The sequence below is a fragment of the Myxine glutinosa genome, chromosome 5 (assembly GCF_964187855.1).
Source record: "Myxine glutinosa chromosome 5, kmMyxGlut1.1, whole genome shotgun sequence".
Classification (NCBI taxonomy): domain Eukaryota; kingdom Metazoa; phylum Chordata; class Myxini; order Myxiniformes; family Myxinidae; genus Myxine; species Myxine glutinosa.
The window spans coordinates 175,475,061-175,499,895 of NC_136265.1; the positions used below are offsets into that span (position 1 = coordinate 175,475,061).

A 24,835-nucleotide genomic window follows, 5' to 3' on the forward strand; every position below is an offset into this window, starting at 1 on the left:
TCGTCCCAATTGAGAAGCCTATTGATTTTGAGGTCAAAGGTCATCTGGAGGTCAAATTTCTAAAATCGGCATTTTAAATCCGATTGACTTGAAAATTGAATAGCATTTGTATATCGAGTCACTAAATTGAGAAATGAACTATTTTTGAGGTCAAAAGGTCAAAGGTCAACTCAAAGTCAAATTTTAAAAGTCATTTTTCATCTGAAAACCCATCAATTTTCATCCGATTGACTTGAAAATAGAACAGCATTTGCGTATTGCCTCACTGAATTGGGAAACCAACTATTTTTGAAGTCGAAAGGTCAACTCAAGGTCAAACTTCTAAAATCATCATTTTTCATCTGAAAAATCGTCACTTTTCATCCTGTTGACCAGAGCTTTGATCAAGATCGTAAATTTTAATCTTCACTAAATGGATAATTTGCTGTAACAATGGAAAACTTTTGGGGGTCGGATTTTGCAAGTATCGTGCTCCGCATGACGTCTTCTTGTATTAGTTGTTCATGCCTGTTGTTTGTGTCCTGTTGTTTGTGTTTGTGTCATGCCTGTTGTATGACATCTTTAAAAACAGACAAAGTGAACCAGTTGCTTAACCACACCTTTCGGTGTGTGTGTGTGTGTGTGTGTGTGTGTGTGTGTGTGTGTGTGTGTGTGTGTGTGTGTGTGTGTGTGTGTGTGTGTGTGTGTGTTAATAAATCTGAATGATCCTGAACCAGGGCCGGATTAACCTTTTGTGGGCCTGGCACCAAACAAATTTGTGGGCCCCATTTGGGGAACCATTGCAAAAGACAGCATATCGCCACAGGAGTACGGAGTCGAAACAAAGCAAACAGCTATTTATGTTTTTTTTTTGTTTTTTTTTTGGGGGGGGGGATACAGAATCGAGGCTCGTGAAAGAGCTAACATTTATCACACAAACAAATCAAACAGACAAACAAACAAAGTATATAAAAGGGGAGCGGTAAACAAGATGGGGAGAGAAGGGGAAGCACATAAACACAACATTTGAGAGCAGGGACATCGGGAATGTGTGGGAGGGAGAGGGCTTGGGGGGAGGCGGCGTGGGAAGGGGGGGGGGTGTGGGAGAAGTATAAACACAAGGACACCAAGGACTTCCAGGAAAGAAGTTGGTATTTCAAAAAAGTGAATTTGGGGTGAAATTAGCAGGGGTAGAAAACATCAAGGTTTTGGATGGGGGAAGATAAGAGATGGTGGTGAACAGCTGTTTTAATGACCTGGAGGGAGGAGTGGGATTGAAGAGAGTGAGGGAGTTTGTTCCGGAGGTGGGAGAAAAGAGGAATGAAGGAGTGAAGGTGAGCAGAGAATCTTGATTTTGGCAGTTTAACCATAAGAGGGTTGCAGGCAGATCTTGTGCGACCTGTAGGAATATTTAGGGGACAGAGCCCAGAGAGAGCTGGAGGAGCAAGGCCGGAGAGGAGTCAGTAGAAAACAAAGACCACCAACCTGCCTGCGGTGATAAGTGAAAGGCCCTCGGAGGTAGCTTCATCGCGGGAGATTCCAATGATTCTGAAAGCTTTGATTTCAACAGCGTGAAGACGAGCTAGGTGTGAGGCAGGAGCACCAGCCCAGAGGGGAGAGCAGTATTCCATTGAGCTGCGGATGAAAGCCTTGTATGTGGTGAGGAGCTCAGGTGTGCCAAGGACTTTGCATGACGGATGATACCCAGTCGGCGACTGGCTTTGGAGGCCAGATTTGAAATGTGGTTTTCCCAGGAAAGATCATGGCAGATAGTGAGACCCAAAAGCTTGAGTGACAGAACTTCTTGGAGAGGATTATTCAGAAAGTGGATGGGAGGGTTGTCCAGTTGGTCTTTTCGGAGAGACCGTAAGAGTGTGAGATTTGTCAGGATTGAAAGACATGTTCCACTTGTTTGCCCAGTCTGTGATTTTGTCCAGTTCTGCAGAGAGTGAGGAGGCTGCAGACTGCCGATCTGAGGGATGAGGAATGGAGCGGCAGAGAGTGGAGTCATCAGCAAAGAAATAGAGAGGATTTTCAATAGAGTCGGAGAGATCATTGATGAAGACCAGAAAAAGAATAGGGCCCAGAACACTGCCTTGGGGAACTCCAGCCTGAACAGGAAGAGGAGATGAGAGAAACCCATTCAGGGCCACACGTTGACTATGACTGGAGAGGAAGTCCGCCAGCCATGCGTGGAGATTTCCATGGATACCAAAGGAGGAGAGTTTGGTGAGCAGAGCGGGGTCCAGACCGTATCGAAGGCACATGATATGTCAAGGGAGACAGCTCTAATTTCCTGTTTGGCATTGAGGACCTCCATCCATTGTTGAGACAGCAGAAGCAGCATGTCCAGAGTAAAGTGACCTGGTCTGAAACCAAATTGATGATCAGAGATCAAGCCATTGGAGAAGAGGAAAGATTTCATATCCAAAGCAATGATGGATTCCACGACTTTGCTGATAATTGGGAGAAGGCTGATTGGTCTGTAGTTGCTAGGATCTGTTTTTGCACCTTTTTTGTGTAAAGCGGTGATGTTGGCTGATTTCCAAGCAGATGGCAGATGACCTTGAGCAAAAGAGAGGGTGAAGAGAACAGAGAGAGGGAGTGAAAGAGCGGAAGAACAGTATTTTAGGACCCGTGGGCTGATGCCGTCAGGTCCAGTTGCAGAATCAGAGTCAAGGGTTGACATAAACTTTTCCACCTTGTCAGGAGGAAAGGACACAGAGTCCAGGAGCAGCTGGGTATGACTGGGTACGGTGGGTACAGAGAGGGATGGGTCTGGGACACAATATTTAGAGGCAAACACAGAGTTGAGGCATTCAGCTTTTTCTCGTGTGGAGTCAGCTGTGTAGCCGTTTGAGGTAAGGGAGGGGATGGAGGGGGAACAAACACCAGAAACAGATTTGACCAGACGCCACCAGGATTTGGAAGAGGGAGACAGATAAGGGAGTTCGGTCTTGAGAACGGAGAGATATTGTTTCCTGGCTCTCCTGAGGGTGGACACACACTTGTTTCGGTCGTTGTGAAAGGAAATGAGATTTCCTTCCATTGGATTTGCTTTCCAGGATATGAAGGCAAGTTGTTTCTGGGCAACAGCCTCACCACAAGATTCCGTGTACCATGGACGGGAGGAAGGGTATGACAACTGAAGACGAGATGGGATAATTTTGCAATATTTTGCAATATAATTATTTGCAATATTTACAAGTTTAAATTGCAGAGGGAGGTGGCTGCCACTTCGGTACCAGCAATGGTAGCACTAGGGCAGAAGGACATGTGCGCAAGTGTACATAAAATAAATAACAAATGAAAAAATAAAATGGATATAAAACAGTGGATAACAGAGTCTGCTATTTGCTGATCCCACTAAATGCTATACATATTCTATATATACTGAAACGCAAAAGAAACTTACCACCTTTGAAACCTTTAAATATCAACAATAACACTGCGTGTAGTAAATGTGTGAACTTATTTGTGGACAATAGTGTCCTCACTGTCAGACAAAACGGTCACGGATGGTTACTTGAACCTTCAATGGTCACTTCATAGCACAGCTGTTGAACAGCCGTTTTGACTGTCAGTGATTAGCCAAGGGGTACGGGATGATTTTAATGAGCTGCACGTGATGTCTTGATATTGGCTTTAAAAAGGCCTGTGCAAAATGGGAATTTCAATCAACATGCCACGATTGTCAAGGGATCAACGGCAGCGTGCCCTGGGCATGCTGCAAGGCGGACTGAGCTACCGTGAGGTGGCACGTCGCCTTGGCTGTTCACACCAGACGATATCGGCCCTGGTGGACAGAGACACCCCCCACAACTCTGCAGATGACAGACCTCGATCAGGGAGGCCAAGAGTCACCACTGCAAGGCAGGACAGGCAGATGGTCCGAAGTCACCTGCGGGATCGATTCCGTCCAGCATCCCGCACTGCGGCAGAAACTCCGGGGCGTGCAAACCCACGGATCTCCAATGATACTGCACGAAAACGACTGCATGACTATGGTCTGACTGCCAGAAGACCATACAGAGGCCACTTGTTTGAAATGTAATAAAATTGTAACAGTTCAAAATAAAACAAACCAACAATTGCTAATTGAAACATTGGCATTTTATTGATGACATGTCAAGTTTTTGACCAAGATACACCATCGCATCAGTTTGTTCTACAGTACAGAACAGCACAGGGTGCAATGTCAGTCCCCTTTCAATAGCGTGTGTGGCCACCATTGTTTTGGACACAGGCAGTGCATCGTCGGCGTATACTGCCTACCAGTCTTTGGATGGATTGCTGCTGGATTCTGTCCCACTCAGTCCTCAATGTCTGAAGCAGCTCTGCCCGTGTCCTGGCCCTGCCAACTACGCGTCTCCCAAGCTCATCCCACAGGTGCTCTATGGGATTCAGGTCAGGGGAGAGCGCAGGCCACTGCATGGTGTTGATGTTCTCGCCTTGGAGAAATGCAGTGGTAAAGCGAGCAGCATGGGGACGAGCGTTGTCATGCTGAAAGGTTCTCAGTTCTGGGTGGTCTAGCAGGAATGGCAGCAGATGAGGTCGCAGGATGTTATCCACATACCGCTGGGCGTTAAGATTCCCATCCACAACCACCAGTGGCATCCTGTACCGGCCTGATATGGCGGCCCACACCATCACACTTGGGCCACCCCACCTGTTGGCTTGACGCACGCAACAATCGGCATATCGCTCACCAGTTCTTCTCCAGACACGCTCACACCCATCAGGACTGTCCACACAGAACCTTGACTCATCGCTGAAAGCGACCTCGTTCCACTGCGCCAAGGTCCACCGCTGATGCTGCTGGCACCATCTCTGTCGGTTGCGGCGATGGGCAGCCATCATCACGGGGCCTCTGTATGGTCTTCTGGCAGTCAGACCATAGTCATGCAGTCGTCTTCGTGCAGTATCATTGGAGATCCGTGGGTTTGCACGCCCCGGAGTTTCTGCCGCAGTGCGGGATGCTGGACGGAATCGATCCCGCAGGTGACTTCGGACCATCTGCCTGTCCTGCCTTGCAGTGGTGACTCTTGGCCTCCCTGATCGAGGTCTGTCATCTGCAGAGTTGTGGAGGGTGTCTCTGTCCACCAGGGCCGATATAGTCTGGTGTGAACAGCCAAGGCGACGTGCCATCTCACAGTAGCTCAGTCCACCTTGCAGCATGCCCATTGCCCAGGGCACGCTGCTGTTGATCCCTTGACAATCGTGGCATGTTGATTGAAATGCCCATTTTGCACTGGCCTTTTTAAAGCCAATATCAAGACATCACGTGCAGCTCATTAAAATCATCCCGTACCCCTTGGCTAATCACTGACAGTCAAAACGGCTGTTCAACAGCTGTGCTATGAAGTGACCATTGAAGGTTCAAGTGACCATCCGTGACCGTTTTGTCTGACAGTGAGGACACTATTGTCCACAAATAAGTTCACACATTTACTACACGCAGTGTTATTGTTGATATTTAAAGGTTTCAAAGGTGGTAAGTTTCTTTTGCGTTTCAGTATATATCATAGCATTAAATTCTACACATATTCATGATTGAAATGTATCGCAATGTGCACACTTGGGCTGGCAGGGTTGCCTAGAGCTATGTACACTCAATTTTGAGCTGTTTCGCCTGAGTTTGATTCCCGACCCAGCTATAAACTGCCATCCTGGTGTTTCACAGGCAAAGTGATTCATCAATGTGTGTGCCGTCCCTCAAATGGACGTTAAACGGGCATCCCGCCTGCTGGCATTCATTGGTGCCTACCAGCATTAATTCCTTTGCGACGAGTAGGCAAGATGGGCAGATAATTATACAAAAGTTTCCAAGAACCAACATCACTATCCAGCACGTTTACCTTCTTTTTACTACTCCCACCCAATGAATTTGACCGACCGACCACAACCTCCTCACATCATCCACCTGCTTAACGGCCAGCACATAGCTTTGGGAGACACGCATATCTCATGTGATCGCCAAGCTAATTACAGAGCATCCAAATTTGGGCTTCCAGTTGGAAAGCCAATTTGATTAAAGATCTTTTATTACCTCCACCACCGAAGGTGGACGAAGGTTATGTTTTCACCCCTGTCTGTCTGTGATTTGTTTGTATGTTTGCCTGTGAACAGGATATCTCAAAATGTTGTGGATGTATTCGGAGGAAACTTGGTGGTATAGGTTGGGTGTGTGACGAGGACTAAATGATTAGATTTTGGTGAATATTTGAATCCGGATCTGCATACTAGAATTTTAAAAAGTGATTCTTCACCATTGATTGGGCCGTAAGCGATATACACGAATATGAACTTGTTGAACCTATGACTCTTGTTGAACTTGAAAAAGACTGAGAAGAAGGCGTACTTGGATGAAAGCGTGTCTGAAAATAAAAGATCATCTTGAAGCTGCATCCGTAACTTATTTAATTTCTTCCGATTATATCTCCATTATAAAACGGGAGTGTCTGTCTGTCTGTTCGTCCCCAAACTACTCTGTTTTGGAGCATGCCCTCCAAACCTTCTGTGGAACGTTTTGGGGTCCCAGCGGATGTTGTAAGGGTACGTTTTAGGTAGTAGGTTGTAGACAGCAACCCCCCAGGGTAGTACTCCCGTTCGGACTTAGGAGCGTAAAGTGGTGCCCGGAACTATCTTGCACTCTCCGTGTCAGAATTGCTGGTCTTACTTATTGTCTCACTCAAATTACAGCTGCCGGGCTAGCTTCACTCTCTCTTTCTTGCAAACAGGTTTTGGTTCAGGCCAGAATCCAGATACAAAACGTAAACTGTTCAGCCTGGCGGAGGTATGGGCTCTACTGAGTGCTGTTCTAGTCTTGTTATGATATTGCAGCATACATACTGTTTTATTATCCAAGCTCGCGAGATCTTGCGGGTGAGGTCACAGTTTTTCGAAGCTGTCCCAATCTTCACGCATGCTCGAAGTTAAGTAATTGTTCACAATTGTATTTTTGTCGAAACTGTACTTATCTTATGTGTGTGTACCTATAGTGCGTCCTTTGGAAGATTATCGGTGTTAATCTTTCATACCTGTATATAATAGTCAAGTATTTCGTGCCGCGTTATTTTGCGGGCTAGTTATTGAAGCTTCCTACCTTGAGGCTTGTTTTTTCTCAGTGGTCGATTGTGGTCCTTCTACTCTTGTTCTCTCAGTTTTTTTTCCCAGTCTTTTCACCCCATACTTCCTTGTTTAAATTCTTAACTGAAAAAATTAATAAATAAACATTTCCTTCTTTGTTCTTTTTGTTCGTTCGTTCTTCCACCACGTGTTTCACCCCAATTTTACCCCCATTTTCACGCCATTCCCCAGATCTGTTTTGCCCTGTTCCTTTTGCTGACACCTTTTGCCCTGTTCACGTGACTCGTGGTTGTCCCTCAAGGCTCCCCATTGGTATTTTTGTGAATATAAGATTGTTCTTCACGGTTCTGTTTAAATATGTTTAAACTTTCCCCTGCAGTGTTTTATTCAGTGGTATATTACAACACGCTGTTTTTCTTCCTATTTAAAAGGCTCTTTCCAATTTCCTCTCCAACTCATTCCACTTCAAAAAAAAATTCAATCTCTTATAGGCCATGGGCCACATATGGTCCACGAGCATCCCCCCCACCTCTAAACCAAACCAACTTTTTTTGAAGCCCAGAGGCATACTAAACACGATTCCAAATGTTACCAAGAAAAATTTAGGGATGCAATGCCCATTTCGGCTCAACAAAGTAGGGTACCCTCATAATTATGCCGACGCTCTCCGACGTCGACCGAACTTTGACTACTGATTATAATCTTCCACCAGAGGCCTCAAATAGCTCCTATTTCAATATATGATATACCAAATGAAAGATTATGAGCTGTTCTTTTTGAATATGTGGTAAATGAAACTATTGGGACAACTAGTTAAATAAACAGCTCTGCGGAACACAATAATTCAACCCGCAACTGCTTCTTCAATGAAATATTGGTATTTATTTCACAATCAGATTTTTTAACATTTATTTACATGGAAACTTTTCAATGTTGTATTAATCTCTTCATCGTGTATTACATTTGCTTTCAGGCGATACCTTCATATTTTTTCTAACAAGAGCCAATCTGAAATAACAGCCATTTGAATGTTTTAGATTCAACGTTGTGGAACGTTAACATGCACTATATTGAATCCAGTTATGCAGGCAATACCCATCGGCATGATCCCGTAATGTTTTTATATGCATTGTAATTAATTGATTCACTTTTTAGATCACAAGAAAAATTGTCACTAGCTAGCAAAATCCAAATTTGCCACCAAAAGTGACATGACAGTGCCCTCTCCTACAACTATGGGGATTGTCACTAAAAGAAATGAATATGTAACCCATGCCTATTTTAGTTGCATTTCAGATTCATTTTCCACAAATGAATGTTTTAAATACATAGTTAAGATCTCTCCTCAATATGGAAGAAAACAGGTAACAACCATTTGAATTAATTAAGTTTAACTGCTGTCAATTTACATATTTAAGTTTTCTATTTGCAGATTATACTAATTATAAATAATGGATATCTTGATATATGGATAAATAACCCCTGTTATTAACTTAAGCAAAATAGTAACTGCTTTTTTAATTCTTATTTTATGTGTACTTTCAGATGCGAGTAGGACTTAGACTGCGATGCTGACATCTATACTTGGAGAACCGTGCATCTAACCATGGCTTCGACATCCCACAAGAAGCGAAAGCATTGTACATCTGACACGGAACCCATTTGCATCATACACGTACCAGGGCTGAAGTATGGACCAATACAGCTGATGACGAATGTAAAGGATCCGGAACTGAAGATGGAAAAGTTGAAGGAGATCAAGCGTAGAAGAATGGCTGAACCTCAAGATTCACCCTATCGACTTGAAGAATCATGCAGAAAACTACCTGACATTATTGAAGAAGTGCATGGTTTTCACCGGGAATGCTATCAACGTTTTACGATGAATCTGAACCGCTTAAAAGAAGCAGAAACATCATCTTTGCCAGAATCCCGATCAACCCGCCGATCATCTAGTGATCACATTATCTTCCATGCTGATTGTATCTTCTGCAGATCAGAAGCAAGAAAGAAAGTAAAAATCCAAGGCAGCTGGACAACCGAAGGCCTCATAGACTTTGAACGGGAAGGCTGGAAACATGTCATTGATGTAGCAGAGGTGCGAAATGATGAAACTCTCCTTTTACGCATCAGGGGGCATGACCTCTTTGCATGTGAAGCAAAGTTTCACAGGTCATGTCGAAACAGATACACACAGAACCCTGAAAAATGGCGAAGTGATCGACTTGATGAACAAGAGAGACAGCGTGAAGTAGAAAAAGCTCACCAGATGGCAATGGCAGAAGTGACAAAAGTGGTTGGCAAAGAAATTATTGCTGAGAAGAAAATTATGAAGCTATCTGTCTTGCTGAAGGTCTACACCAATAGGCTTCAGGACAGTCCACACCCGAATCCCAACTTCAGGAGCACCAACCTCAAGAAGAAGCTCGAGAAATATGATGCTTACCAAAGGAGCCTGGGATTTTGTCAAATGGGAGATTTCCAATCATACTTGGTATACAATACTCAAATTAATGTCGATTCAGCTGTTCGAAAAGCCTATCAATTAGCTTCAGAAGACACAGTTGCACTTGTCGGCACACAAATGCACCAGTCAATACAAGAGGCATACAATAACTCTACAGAGGTCAAATGGCCACCAACAGCTCAAGACCTTACCAACAACCAGATAGTAATTCCAGCAGAAATTGAACGTTTCTTACTCTATGCGATAACTGGCAAAGCAGTTCATACATCAGCAAGAGTTCATAGACTTGTTCAGTCAATAGGTCAAGACCTCTGTCGAGCGGCAACAAATGGATCATGGAAGCACCCAAAGCACATACTTCTGTGTATGACTCTTCGGCACCTGTTTCGGAGTGAGAAGCTAGTAACACTCTTAAATCGTCTTGGTCATTGTGAGAGTTACAGCTTTTCTTTGGAGCTCGAGACAGCATTGGCTGAGGCTGTGACTGAAACATCCTCAATGCTGTCAAGTCAGATCGTAAGGTCACCCACAGCACCCAGTGTATTTCACTCAGAATTCGACAACTTTGACCAATTGCTTAATGATATGACTGGCAAGTCCTCTGTCCACACTGCTCATGGGATCATGCTCCAAGATATCGAAGGATCTGAGACAGGTGGTTCAAAACCAGAAATCCCAGCACTACCAAAGAACAAGCAACGATCAATGACGCTGAAGAAACAGGATTCTCTTGCAGTTTAGGGGTGTGTGTGTGTGTGGTTTTTTTAGTATTGTGTGTGTAACAAACATGTTTAGCAGAATATGTGTACATTCTCTTTGTCAAAGCTTTGAGGGTTAAGCGATTTTTGGCACTATGTGATGGCCATATTGGATAGAGTCACAACTATTGATTAAAATAAATAAACATGTTTGCTTAGTATCTTGTATTCTCAACAAAAGAAATTTAAAATCAGTTTAGTATATATGCATATAAAAACGTTATGTAATATAGGTATTGCTGTGCAACTGGATTGTTAATATAGTACATGTTAACGTTCCAAAACGTTGAATCTAAAACATTCAAATGGCTGTTATTTCAGATTGGCTCTTGTTAGAAAAAATATGAAGGTATCGCCTGAAAGCAAATGTAATACACGATGAAGAGATTAATACAACATTGAAAAGTTTCCATGTAAATAAATGTTAAAAAATCTGATTGTGAAATAAATACCAATATTTCATTGAAGAAGCAGTCGCGGGTTGAATTATTGTGTTCCGCAGAGCTGTTTATTTAACTAGTTGTCCCAATAGTTTCATTTACCACATATTCAAAAAGAACAGCTCATAATCTTTCATTTGGTATATCATATATTGAAATAGGAGCTATTTGAGGCCTCTGGTGGAAGATTATAATCAGTAGTCAAAGTTCGGTCGACGTCGGAGAGCGTCGGCATAATTATGAGGGTACCCTACTTTGTTGAGCCGAAATGGGCATTGCATCCCTAAATTTTTCTTGGTAACATTTGGAATCGTGTTTAGTATGCCTCTGGGCTTCAAAAAAAGTTGGTTTGGTTTAGAGGTGGGGGGGGATGCTCGTGGACCATATGTGGCCCATGGCCTATAATTCGAAATCACTGCATGCTCTAAATTCACATTTATTCCACCCCTCCTCCATCGTTCTTAAACGGATCTCCAACTTGAAAATCACAATGAACCCAATTTGTTATAAATGTTGGTCTTTCATTAATCATCCACTTTCTAATCTCCACCCTTGCCCCTCCCCTCCGAAACTCCTCCCTAACCCCTCCCCTTCCAAACTCCCCCCCAACCCCTCCCCTACAAATCTCCCCCCCCCTACGATCCCTCTCCAATTCTCCCCCCTCCCACCTCCTTCTCAAAGCTGCCTCCTCCCCACTTCATCTTCCTTCTATCTTATACCTCCACCTCCCCCAACCTTATACTTTCCTCTGCACCCCCTCAAAGAACTCCTCACTGTGCCTCATCCCATCACCATCAAACCTTTCATCCTTCTCATCCTTCCCTTTCATGTAACTCTTCTGTAATCTCTGACACACTATCAACTGCTCTCCCGACCTCTCCCTCTCATCCTTCATCTGACCCTACCCCTCCCCTCCCCTCTTCTGCACCCGATGCTCCCCCTCTCTCCTCATTAACGATATGGACCTCAAACATCCGGGGCCTTCGCTCAAACCTGATCTCTCCATTCAGGTTGCTTCTGACAATCCAGACTTGATCTGCTTAACAGAAACTTTCCTCCTTCAAGATGTCTCTGATTCCTTAATATCTCTTCCTGGTTACTCCCTCCTCCGGTATGATAGACCTGAGCCTCGTCCTGGTGGTGGGGTTGCTATCTTTATCAAAAACTCTCTTCCTCACTCTCCTTACACTGCCCTCTCTCCAACCCACCCCCAGGAGTACCTCTGGCTACGGCTTCCTCTCTGCTCCCACCTTTTGTTCATATGTGTTCTGTACCGTCCTTCAAACAGTGATGACTCCATTTACATGTCGCTATCTGACAACATGGACCAACTTCTATCAACTCATCCCAACTCTCTCTTCCTCATATGTGGTGACGTCAACTGTCATCATGCCAGCTGGCTGGGTGTGGGTTCCTCTCTCACCAGTCATGGCACCTCAGCAAAGGACTTCTGTGACTCATTGGGACTGACACAATCTGTCAATTTCCCGACCCGGATCTCAGTCAATGGAGCATCTTCTCTTCTAGACTTGGTTATGACAAACTTCCCTGCAAATGTCTGCTGCTCTTCTTCTGCTCCAATCGGTTCTTATGATCATGTGCTTGTTAAAGTGGACATCTCTCTGGCCATTCTCAGAGAGCCTTCTCAGCGTCGACGAGTCTGGCATTACACTCAGGCCGACTGGCACGGGCTGCAAGCAGCCATCAATCATCTGGACTGGTCTCCCATCTCTACTGCCTCTGACATCAATTCTTCTTGGGAATTCTTCCAAAGCAAACTGCTCTCTCTCATGCACAGATTTATCCCATCTCGTCTTCAGTTGTCTTACCCTTCCTCCCGTCCATGGTACACTGAATCTTGTGGTGAGGCAGTTACCCTGAAACAACTTGCCTTTGCTTCTTGGAAGGCAAATCCAACTGAAGACAATCTCAGTTCCTTCCACCAAGCTCGGAACAAGTGTGTGTCTACCCTCAGGAGTGCCAGGAAGCACTATCTCTCCACACTCAAGAATGAACTCTCAAACCTGTCTCCTTCCTCCAAATCCTGGTGGCGTCTGGTCAAATCCGTTTCTGGTGTTTCTTCCCCTCCATCCCCTCCCTCACCTCAAATGGCTACCCAGTTGACACCGCACGTGACAAAGCCGAATGCCTCAACTCTGTGTTTGCCTCAAAATCTTGTGTCCCAAACCCATCTCTCTCTGTTCCCACCTTACCCAGTCGAACCCAACTGCTCCAGGACTCTGTGTCCTTCTCTCCTGACAAGGTGGAGAAGTTTTTGTCAAACCTCGACTCTGATTCTGCAACTGGACCAGACGGCATCAGCACACGGGTCCTAAAATCCTGCTCTTCCGCTCTATCTCACCCTCTCTCTGTTCTTTTCACCCTCTCTTTTGATCAAGGTCATCTTCCAGCATCTTGGAAATCAGCAAACATTACCGCTTTGCACAAAAAAGGTGCAAAAACAGATCCTTGCAACTACAGACCAATCAGCCTGCTCCCAATTATCAGCAAAGTCATGGAATCCATCATTGCTTCGGATATCAAATCCTTCCTCTTCTCCAATGGCTTGATCTCCGATCATCAATTTGGATTCAGACCAGGTCATTCTACTCTGGACATGTTGCTTCTGCTGTCTCAACAATGGATGGAGGTCCTCAATGCCAAACAGGAAATCAGAGCTGTCTCCCTTGACATATCACGTGCCTTCGAACCGGTCTGCACCCAGCTCTGCTCACCAAACTCTCCTCTTATGGCATCCATGGAAATCTCCACGCTTGGCTTGCGGACTTCCTCTCTGGACAGTGGTCATAGTCAACGTGTGGCCCTGAATGGATTTCTCTCATCGCCCCTTCCTGTTCTGGCTGGAGTTCCCCAAGGTATTGTTCTGGGCCCTGTGCTTTTTCTAGTCTTCATCAATGATCTCTCCGACTCTCTGGAAAATCCTCTCTATCTCTTTGCTGATGACTCCACTCTCTGCCGCTCCAATCCTCATCCCTCAGATCGGCAGTCTGCAGCCTCCTCACTCTCTGCAGACCTGGACAAAATCACAGACTGGTCAAACAAGTAGAACATGTCTTTCAATCCTGACAAAGCTCACCGTCTTACTATGTCTCTCCAAAAAGACCGACTGGAAAACCCTCCCATCTACTTTCTCAACAATCCTCTCCAAGAAGTTCTGTCGCTCAAGCTTTTGGGTCTCACTATCTGCCATGATCTTTCTTGGGAAAACCACATTTCCAAGCTGGCCTCCAAAGCCAGTTGCCGACTGGGCATCCTCCGTCGTGCGAAGTCCTTCCTTGGCACACCTGAGCTCCTCACCACATACAAGGCTTTCATCCGCAGCTCAATGGAATACTGTTCCCCCCTCTGGCCCGGTCGGTGCTCCTGCCTCACACGTAGCTCAGCTTCACGCTGTTGAAACCAAAGCTTTCAGAATCATTGGAATCTCCTGCAATGAAGCTAACTCCGAGGGCCTTTCACTCATTCACCGCAGGCAGGTTGGTGGTCTTTCTGTCTTCTACCGACTCCTCTCTGGCCTTGCTCCCCCAGCTCTCTCTGTGCTTTGTCCCCCAAATATTCCTACAGGTCGCACAAGATCTGCCTGCAACCCTCTTATGGTTAAACTGCCAAAATCTAGGCTCTCTGCTCACCTTCACTCTTTCATTCCCCTTTTCTCCCGCCTCTGGAACAAACTCCCACACTCTCTTCAATCCCACTCTTCCCTCCAGGTCTTTAAAACAGCTGTTCACCACCATCTCTTATCTTCCCCCATCCAAAACCTTGATCTTTTCTACCCCTGTTAATTCACCCCAGATGCACTTTTTCGAAATAACTTCTTTCCTGGAAGTCCTTGCAGTGTCCATATGTTTTATACCTCTCCCACCTCCCCCCAAGCCCTCTCCCTCCCACAGTTCTCTCGATGTCCCTGCTCTCAAACGTTGTGTTTGTGTCCTTCCCCCTCTCTCCCCATCTTGCCTACCGCTTCCCTTATTTTGTGTTTTATGTGTCGGTTTGTGTCGGTTTGACTTTTTGTGTGATTATTGTTAGCTTTCACGAGCCTCGATCTTGTATACAATTTTTTTTTTTAAAAAGCACAAACATCAACTTTCATTTGTCGATTTTAATTGATGTGGCCTCAAACTGCCTTGGATTCTTGTATTTTGCAGAGGGTGTATTTTTTGTATGCAAGGTCTATCTGGGCATGGTAATGGATAAAATGACCAGATAGAAGGTTATCATGCCGATGATGGAGAGTGGAGGAACACGTCGACATCGAATAAGTAGTTGAAGGATGAAAAAAATTTGTTTGAGATAAGGTAACCGGTTTTCATCTACTTGTGGACATTTCAATAACATCTCTCGACCCTAGTGATGTGCCGTTTTATTTTGTGCGCTGTTTTTGTTTGAGATTTTTATTGTTTTTTAGATTTTTATTTTTATTTTTTATTTTTATTTTGACATTTTGTTTGAGGTGCACCTTCAGCCATGGATATCCATAACAGCTATTACCTCTTAGATTTGAAAAATGTATCCTGGGTATGTAATGTAAAAATGTATTATTTTTCTGATTTTTATGCCGCACTAATGCCAAAAATTGTTTTCCAGCACTTTATTTTACAATGCAGATATTTATATGTTTGTACTTGTGTTTGTGTGTAATATATATTCTTGAAATGATTCTGTTTTGTTTTCCTTCTCTTATTTTGCAGATGGTTCCTATAATCAAGTATTATACAAATGCATTGGTGGAACATCTAAGAAAACGTGAATCACAAACTCTGGAGATTAAAAAGTAAGGGTTATTTAATGTTAAACAATACAATGAGCCAGCTACATATCAACAGCAAACAGGGTAGTGGAGTTTGGTAGACTGAGGAAAGGAGAATTTGGAAGGAAAAGAGAGATTGACAGATTGTCGATGCAATTTACTTATTGCATTCACAACTACGCCTATCTGATCTTTTTAAAGTATTGATTGGAAATTGGTGTGCATGATTTAATACCACACTGGCAGACTATCATGTCCATTATTTAAAACTTAACACATTGACAGCCAACTCTTAAAGTAGACACCACTCCTATTTGCTAAGTCAAGTATGCATCATGTCTCATGTGCGTACACTTTCTTTTCAAATTTTACCCTTCCATGAGCAAATCTAAGTTCATTTCTTATGCATTGGTGGGGAACCCCCATGTTGTGATAAAACTCATATCTAGCATTGGGACAAGATTTTTAATTCCGTTTGGCAGGTATGAGTTATCTTGTAGAACTATTTTTCACATTTAATCAACGTTGGTATTACGTCAATGGTAATGGTAGATCGTGTGCTGAGTACCAGCTTCTTGTTTCTTCTTTTTGGGACTGTCATTACTCTTCAAAATGGCACTTATGAATGCAGATGAATAGGTAAAACCTCTCATGAAGCCTGATAATGATGATCATGGTTAAATCTGCCACCGTATGTTATGTTTTCACCCATGTCTGTCTGTTTGCTTGATTTGGAGCAGGATATGTCAAAACGTTGTGGCCGGATTTTGACAAAATTTGTTAGACATGTTGGGTGTCTGACAAGACCAAATTGATTGGATTTTGCTGAAGATCTGGATCCGGATCATATTTTTTAATGTGATTCTTCACCATTGAGAGATAGGGTAAAAAACGATGTGTCGCACAACATTGCAAAAAGTTGGGGACAGATTAAATGACAAACCCAGGTGGGTGAGTTGGTTCGGTGACAAGAACAAGCTGGTTGGGTTTATGTTCAGGTCCCGATCCAGATCCAACCTATCAGTGGGATACAAAACGTGAACTGTTCAACCTGGCAGAGGTACAGTATGCGCTCGACAGAGTGCCATTGTAGTTATTACATCGATTTATGTTCACCAAACTGCCAGCAGATCGATGATCCGTTAACTGACGTGACAGCATATTCTGTTTACAATACAATAGCTTAATATTTTCTACGAGAATACTCATAGTGGGAGAATCTGGTGCACCCAGCACTGCGAGTATACTCGTAGTCATCAGTCGAGGTCTTAAGCCAAACTAAAAATGAAAAATACTTGTTTTGTCAAGAGTGGAATACTTCTCAGATGGGGAGGTTGGGAATCCTTATTATCGTTCATTAGGTAATTATGGGAAAATGCTGATAGGCGAAAAATGAAATTATTGTTGAGTTGATTAAATTATATATATATATATATTGCTACCGTTTTCAGAACCGGCACTTGTAAATAATAGTCCATTATAAATAATGCCCTGTAAATATTCCCATCTTCCAAAGGTTAAAGGTCGCACCCTAATTAGTCTATATACAACACGTAGGACACCATAGGAACCTTTCAGTTATTTCCTTAGTCTGTGTTTTAGGTAAGGCTCTGTTTCCTTAGTCTGTGTTTTAGGTAAGGCTCTGTTTCCAATAGTTTGACTCTGCGTTGCATTAATTAAATAAGATAGGTCCTTCAATCCCATGCATTTTGATCTCTCTCACTCCAAGCTACTCCATCATGCGCACCTACAGGCGGGGGTTGTCTCTCTCTTGCTATTACACGCCTTAGCGCTTGCTTGCTAGCAGCGTTCGCTGCATCAAACGCCATTGCGCACGCGGTCAGGCTGGTGAAGAAGGGCGAAGCACAGGGAGGAGGCGTGCCTCCCCCCCCCACCCCCCCCCCCGTCGACTCATCATCAAAGGTGGAGCCAGCGAGCCCTCGCCGACCAACCAGGGCTGAGGTAAGCTCGCTAGTGGGCTTAGCCCTATGAAGGCGGCTTGATTTCAACGCGCGAGATATAAGCGCGAGCGCGAAGCCCTATTACGGACTGTGCAGGGAGCCACCATTGATGACGGACGGACTGAGCAGATTGCATCATTGATTACGGACTGCGCAGGGGAGGGTTGATTGTCACGTTACGGAGAGAACGGCGCCGAGGAGCCATCAATTGCATCGGACTGCGCCGGGGACCTCCGTTGAACTTCGGCACTTCGTGCATGTTGAGAGAGAGAAAGAGAAAGCCAAATACCCTCCCCGATATATGAACCCCGCTAAGTAAGGGCCGCTCGCGTGCAACAATATACGAGCAGCACTACCTGCCGGGTTTCGCCGCGGAGCTGGAGCGTGGATCGGAACCGGAGCGTGGACCAGGGTGGATCAGAGCCGGAGCCCACGCCGTCCTTCTGCTTGGACCTTCCTTCCCTGCCACCATTACTCCTTTCGTGTAAGTCTGTTTGTGTTGTCCTGGGCGTGATAATTAAGACTGTATAAGGTTGCCCTGTGTCTGCTTCTTCTTCTTCCCTTGTACATTTACCCTTCCGTTTCCTCTTTAATTATTGTAGTAATAAATTCCTGTGTTCTTTCTTACTTTGGTTTCTTCTGTCCGATCGTCTTAGTCTTTTCACAATTGAATATACGTGGCACGATTTCGGCAATCGCTCAGGATCGGGTTCGTCAACCGCTAACGGCTCGGGCTTCGGATTGCTAACCGCTCGGCAAATTCCATCTTGTCTGCGGTCTGAGCAGGAGTTATCTCCCTGCTTCACGGCCAGGGGTAGCACTCAGGTATTTGGGACTTCATTGACCAATCACCCTGGCTACTCCTGACCGGAAGGAGCATTATAACTTCTAGGGTTGGGGGAACGGCCAGCTTAAAGGACAAGGGGATTAGCCCCCCCTTGGTAACGGGAGTGCCGGACCCCGAATCCGCAACAATTGGTGTCCGGGAGTGGGATTTGACCCGAACCAAATTTTTATATCATCTGAAAAATTTGGTCAAAATTACGAGGGGCCGAAATTTTTTATTAACACCCAAAATTTGAATTGTGCCATGGATAATCAAGGCGATCGAATGCCGGTGGGGGGAAATGAGGGGGTAGAAGAGGGGTTAGAGGCAACTCAGGACCCCAGGGAAGAAGTGGGAGTAATGGAGGAGGAAAATAATGAAGGTGCGGTAGAGGGGGTTGCAGGCGCACAAAATGGCGGCGCCTCACACATGGCCACGGCAGCCGAGCTGGCGGCGCCAATAGATATGAACCTGCTTATGGCACAAATCAGGACGTGCATGACAGAATCGAAATGGGAAATGAACAAAATAGGAGAGCAATTGGGCAAGCAAATTGGCGAATTGAGGAATGATATGGGAGACCAAATTGGGGGATTAGAGCACAAATTGGGGGGCCAATTAGAGGACGTAAATGGCCAAGCCCGGGAAGTAAATGAGGGGTTGGCGAGGGACAAAGCCAGGTATGAGACAAGGGAAGTTGAGAGGGAGGTTAACCGCGGGTTGAGCGAGGAGGTCGCATTTGTACGCGACGAGGTAGCGCGACTTGAGAAGCGCGGAGAAAGCGGGGCTGAGCAAGGCAAAGTCACGTGGACCGGGGTAGAGATCGCGACCCGGGGTATGGGGAAGCCGGCGACCGCCGAAGTAGAAAAGAAAATTTTATTAGAGCCAGCGGTCGTCGAGGGAAAGGAAAAAGAAATTAAAACCGAACAAATAGTGTTAATTGGAGAGACCGCAGATGTAGGAAAGCACTCGCAGAGGGAAGAGAGGGAAAATGTACAAAGTCTGTGCTCACATCGTGATGCTGTACTTATTAACCAAATGGAAAGTTTGCAGGTGTTGGAGCAAAGAAGAAGAATCCCGAAGGTGAGCCGGGTAGTATATGGGACGAAAAGATTTTTCGGAAAAGTGTTCTTTTCGCGCGCTTGGGATTCGGGCGTAACCCGGGCGCTTGTGGAAGGTCCTTTGTGCGCTGTGCTAAAGTGAATGGCGCGAGTGTGAAGAAAAGGTGTATGAAAGAGAATGGCGCGCACGTGAGGAAGAAGAGTGCGCCGGAGCGAGAGTGTGATACTGAAACCGAGTGTGAGAGTGAATGCACATCGGAGTGTGAGTGTGGAAGTGGAACGACGAGTGATACAGAGAGTGAGATGGATGAGGAGCGGGTGCGAGAATGCACACCTGGGATGGTTGTGGAGCGTGTGCGTGGGAGCACACCGGAGCACGTGAGTGGGTGGGTGCTGGAATGCACACCCGTGGTGAGTGTTACAGAGTACGTAACAGAGGAGTGGTGTGCAATGGAGTGTGCGAGTAGGATGAGTGCACGAGAAGGTGCGCGAGAGTAGTGGTGCGTAACAGAGTGCGTAAGAAAGGGGTTTGCACGAGCGAGTGCTGTGACAAAGTGGATGGGATGTATGAGAGGCGTTGGAGCGCCGTGTTTGGTGAGTGAGAGAAGGAACAAGTGGTGTGAGCATGCGAGGGAAGCATCGACGTTGACCGGGGCAGCGTTTAGGCCGACGTATAGCCGACGCGAGCGCTCGGGGCGTGATGCTCTTTGTGTGCTGCGAGGGCCAGCCGGGATCGTAGCCGCGTCGCTTCTGTTCGGAGCGCCGTGCACGATTCGGCCCGGGTCCCGCCCTGTATGGTCGGAGCCGCGTCGTTCAGGCGATCGGCGCGATTCCGCGGGAGAAAGGCCAGGGCGGACCTGCGCCCCCTGGTGCTGGTCGGGTGTTCCGACCAGGTGAGGTTGGGTCATCGGGCCGGAGACCACAAGGCTCCGCGCCGGGATGGACCGTGGAATCTCGGTCCGACAAAGCCTCCTCCCCAGAATCGAAAGCCGGACGGCCCCAACCTACAGGAGACTGACCGTTTGCACAGATAGCCGGCTTTTCAAAGTCGAGCTATGAAAAGGCATTTCCACCACAAGAGGCTCATAGTTTAATGGACATTTGGTAGTAGTAGTGATAGGAATGGTAGTTGTACCATTCGTTTGGGGCACATGAGCTTTAGTTTATGGGGATTGGCTGTGCAAACTAGCCCGGGAGGGTTAGGTTATTGATAGGCAATCTAGGAAATGACCATAGGTAACTGTAGATTTAAGTAGCGACATTATACCTGTAGTGGGGACGTAGGTAGATTAGATGGATAATAACGACGTGGGAGGTGCTTAGTGCAAGGGATGACTGGGAAGCACGAGTAATAGAAGGGCAGTAGTTAGATTAGATGATGCTATGTGTTTGTAGTGAGAGTGATGAAATGAGGAATTGGTATGGAAGTTCTTTGTGGTGAGCTTGTTGAAATGGGGCATTGCTCGTGAATGCTACGTATGTGTGTAGAAAGTGCATGAGCAGAGTATTGAGAATGGGTGTGATTGTGCATTGAGTGAATGGCTTGCATGGTGGCAAGGGAGAATGGTTGGATGGAATAAATGGTCTGGAATGGATGGTGTGGAGTGGGAGTGTGGAATACGTGGAGTGGAGTGTATGGTGCGAAAGAGTGAATGGGGGAAGGATGGACCCCCTTGACGAGTACCTGGGTAGGGTAGTTTAAAAGTAGGTAGAGGGAGTAGGTAAATTGTGGTTGGATATTGACATCTGTGGTGCGAGAGTAGCAGAGTACTGCTTGGATTGTTGCGTAAGTAAAATGGAATGGCTGGGCGTGTGGCATGTTGGTGTGTGATTGGTTGAGCACTCCGCCACTGTTAGTCTGTCGGCCAAGTGAGGCCGCAGCTGGGCTCTGGGAGCCAGTTAGTGTTCAATGGGGCCCGAGGATCCAGAGGAGGACCCGGGTAGCCCGACGCCAGAGAGGGCGGTAGTGGGGTAAGGGAGCCAGACGGCCTTCCCCAGGTAGGTTAGGGTGAGGAGCAGGTAGGCTTGGGTGGCGACGTACATTGGCGGAGGTGTGCAGGTGAGCGGACCTGCTGGTGAGCCACACGACCCAGCCCCGAAATTGTGCGAGGGCACAGGGGGAAAGAATCGGGGGAGTGAGACCCCAAATTGGTGAGCGCCACAGTATGTTCAATGGGAATTGGTTTTAGAACCACATAGAGTAAAGATGGCCAATAGTTTGGCAGGGAAAAACCCTGGGGGTGTAAAGTGTGTTAATGTCATTTAGAAGGTAGTTTAGGATTGAAAATCTCTTTGCACCATCCGCATCCGCTCACCTGAGGTGAGAAGACTCCACACCGATTTTGCAAATGTTTGGTATGTGAAGGACGCATCATGACGTGGGGGTGACATTGTGGTTGTGATTCCATCCCTTCCTCCTTAAGAGGGATTGATGACCAATTTGGATTAGGGGAGATATGGGAGACAGGACGTTAGCAAAGGATTTGTAAATTGTGTAGATACGGGGAGGGGCAAGGGGTAGGATAGGTGACATGGGGGGTGACGAACGGTAGGGACGGGCTTTCTCAGCTCGCTCTCCCGTGCCCTTCATGTCGCATTGCCTTGTGTTGATGTGTACCCTTGCGCCCTTGCACCCCACTAACCCTGCTTTGTCTTCCTTCCCCACTCATGGACCGTGGTCTTTGTGTGCCGAGGGGAAAGTGTGCAGGTGTCGCAGTTGTGCGCCCGCACCCTCGCTGCTTGCCTGCCTGGACCGGTACACCACCTATGGACCACACGTTCTGTGGCCTGGCCCCGCTGCTGGCGCGAACCATTGCTGCCAGCATCTTGCTTGCAGACCACGGTCAAGGTGGCACCTATGCCAAGCAGGTGGACCACCTCAGTTGGCCCCTGCTGGCCGTAATTTTTTTTTAAATGGACGCGGTTTGTGCCCTTTTTATTGATTAAATAGGCCGCAAGAAAGAACATCAAGATGCCAAGAAACATCGGCCCAGCAGCCATCGGCCCAGCGGAGAAGACGCCAGTTTATTTTTGTTGAAATGTATGACTGTTAGTCTGCATTTGTTGGTGCTTTTCATGCATGGCGGTGCTTTTGTGCTTTTTAGTGCACTTTATTATTTGATTGTGCATTTCTGTGCATGTGGGTATGGTGTATCGGTACAGTGCTGTGCATGACCTTTCCTCTTATCAAAAACATCTGCTTTTGCCTTCCCAAAAGACAGGCCCTGGGTTCTAGTTGTAAATAATCCAAATAGTAGGAGTGTCTTTGTAAATAATGCTCCCCATCGTTAAATGTTTAGTTTGAAAATTAATTCCGCAATTCGGTTAGTCTGTGGGCGTGGGTCTGCCAGGTAGAATGCAACGCAGCAGGCGGGACATATCTAGTTTTTAAAATGTCGCACTCAGGGTGAGGTTAATACGAGAGGGTAACTACACCGAAGTGTCACACATAATTGTAAAAGATATCCCTTGTGAAACGGCCCGGAACGGGCCTGGAGAAAGGGAGGGTGCAGTGCTACGGTTTTCAGAACCTGCACTTGTAAATAATAGCCCATTATAAATAATGCCCTGTAAATATTCCCATCTTCCAAAGGTTAAAGGTCGCACCCTAATTAGTCCATATACAACACGTAGGACACCATAGGAACCTTTCAGTTATTTCCTTAGTCTGTGTTTTAGGTAAGGCTCTGTTTCCAATAGTTTGACTCTGCGTTGCATTAATTAAATAAGATAGGTCCTTCAATCCCGTGCATTTTGATCTCTCTCTCTCTCCAAGCTACTCCATCATGCGCACCTACAGGCGGGGGTTGTCTCTCTCTTGCTATTACGCACCTTAGCGCTTACTTGCTAGCAGCGTTCGCTGCATCAAACGCCATTGCGCACGAGGTCAGGCTGGCGAAGAAGGGCGGAGCGCGGGGAGGAGGCGTGGCCCCCCCCTTCGACTCATCATCAAAGGTGGAGCCAGCGAGCCCTCGCCTGGCCAGCGAGCCCCTTACCTCAGGGCTGAGGTAAGCTCGCTAGTGGGCGTAGGGCGGCTTGATTTCAACGCGCGAGATATAAGCATGAGCGCGAAGCCATATTACGGACTGCGCAGGGAGCCACCATTGATGACGGACTGAGCAGATTGCATCATTGATTACGGACTGCGCAGGGGAGGGTTGATTGTCATGTTATGGAGAGAACGGCGCCGAGGAGCCATCAATTGCATCAGACTGCGCCGGGGACCTCCGTTGAACTTCGGCACTTCGTGCATGTTGAGAGAGAGAAAGAGAAAGCCAAATACCCTCCCCGATATATGAACCCCGCTAAGTAAGGTCCGCTCGCGTGCAACAATATACGAGCAGCGCTACCTGCCGGGTTTTGCCGCAGAGCTGGAGTGTGGATCGGAACCGGAGCATGGACCGGGGTGGAGCATGGATCGGAGCTGGAGCCCACGCTGTCCTTCTGCTTGGACCTTCCTTCCCTGCCACCATTACTCCTTTCGTGTAAGTCTGTTTGTGTTGTCCTGGGCGTGATAATTAAGACTGTATAAGGTTGCCCTGTGTCTGCTTCTTCTTCTTCCCTTGTACATTTACCCTTCTGTTTCCTCTTTAATTATTGTAGTAATAAATTCCTGTGTTCTTCCTTACTTTTGTTTCTTCTATCCGATCGTCTTAGTCTTTTCACAATTGAATATACATGGCACGATTTCGGCAATCGCTCAGGATCTGGTTAGTCAACCGCTAACGGCTCGGGCTTCGGATTGCTAACCGCTCGGCAAATTCCATCTTGTCCGCGGTCCGAGCAGGAGTTATCTCCCTGCTTCACGGCCAGGGGTAGCACTCAGGTATTTGGGACTTCATTGACCAATCACCCTGGCTACTCCCGACCGGAAGGAGCGTTATAACTTCTAGGGTTGGGGGAATGGCCAGCTTAAAGGACAAGGGGATTAACCCCCCCTTGGTAACGGGAGTGCCGGACCCCGAATCCGCAACAATATATATATATACAGGGGGCTGCAAAAGTAGGCATAAAAAAAAAACCACCGTTTAGAGGCCATTTTTCCCCGCAAAGCGGGGGTTGGCCTTTTCGGGGACCGTGGTTGTTGTTGTTTTTTTGGTCCCCTTTTTGAAGCAATGTTTTACGGCCGGATGCCCTTCCTGCCGCCAACCCTGTTTGTCGCCTTTTTACGATAAACAGGGAATTACCAGTGAACTGGTACTCAAATTAGCCGACCTCGGAAGGATGACAGGCTGAGTCAACCCCCCTGGCGTTAATTCAGTGATCGACCGGGATTCGAACGCAGGATCCTTGGATCCTGAGCCGGCACCCTAGCCGCTAGCCCAACACCAGGGTTTGGTGTGGTATACAGCAAAAGTAGGTATACAGTAATGAAAAACAAAACGTGCGCACAAAACGTATTTTATTGATTATACAAGCATATCAATAATAACATATCAATAATAAACATATCAATAATAAACATATTAATCCCTCAAATGTTAAAA

At 46.3% G+C, this 24,835-nt stretch overlaps 1 protein-coding gene across 2 annotated transcripts in view; it reads left to right on the plus strand.

The window, feature by feature from the left end:
- Positions 1-24,835, plus strand: part of LOC137426700 (cytochrome P450 3A9) — a 179,243-nt gene that overhangs the window by 81,337 nt on the left and 73,071 nt on the right. For both annotated transcript variants that reach the window (XM_068115491.2, XM_078779119.1), the window contains exon 7: positions 15,443-15,525. In XM_068115491.2, the coding sequence (XP_067971592.2) occupies positions 15,443-15,525 (83 nt within the window). The remainder of the gene's footprint in view (positions 1-15,442; positions 15,526-24,835) is intronic.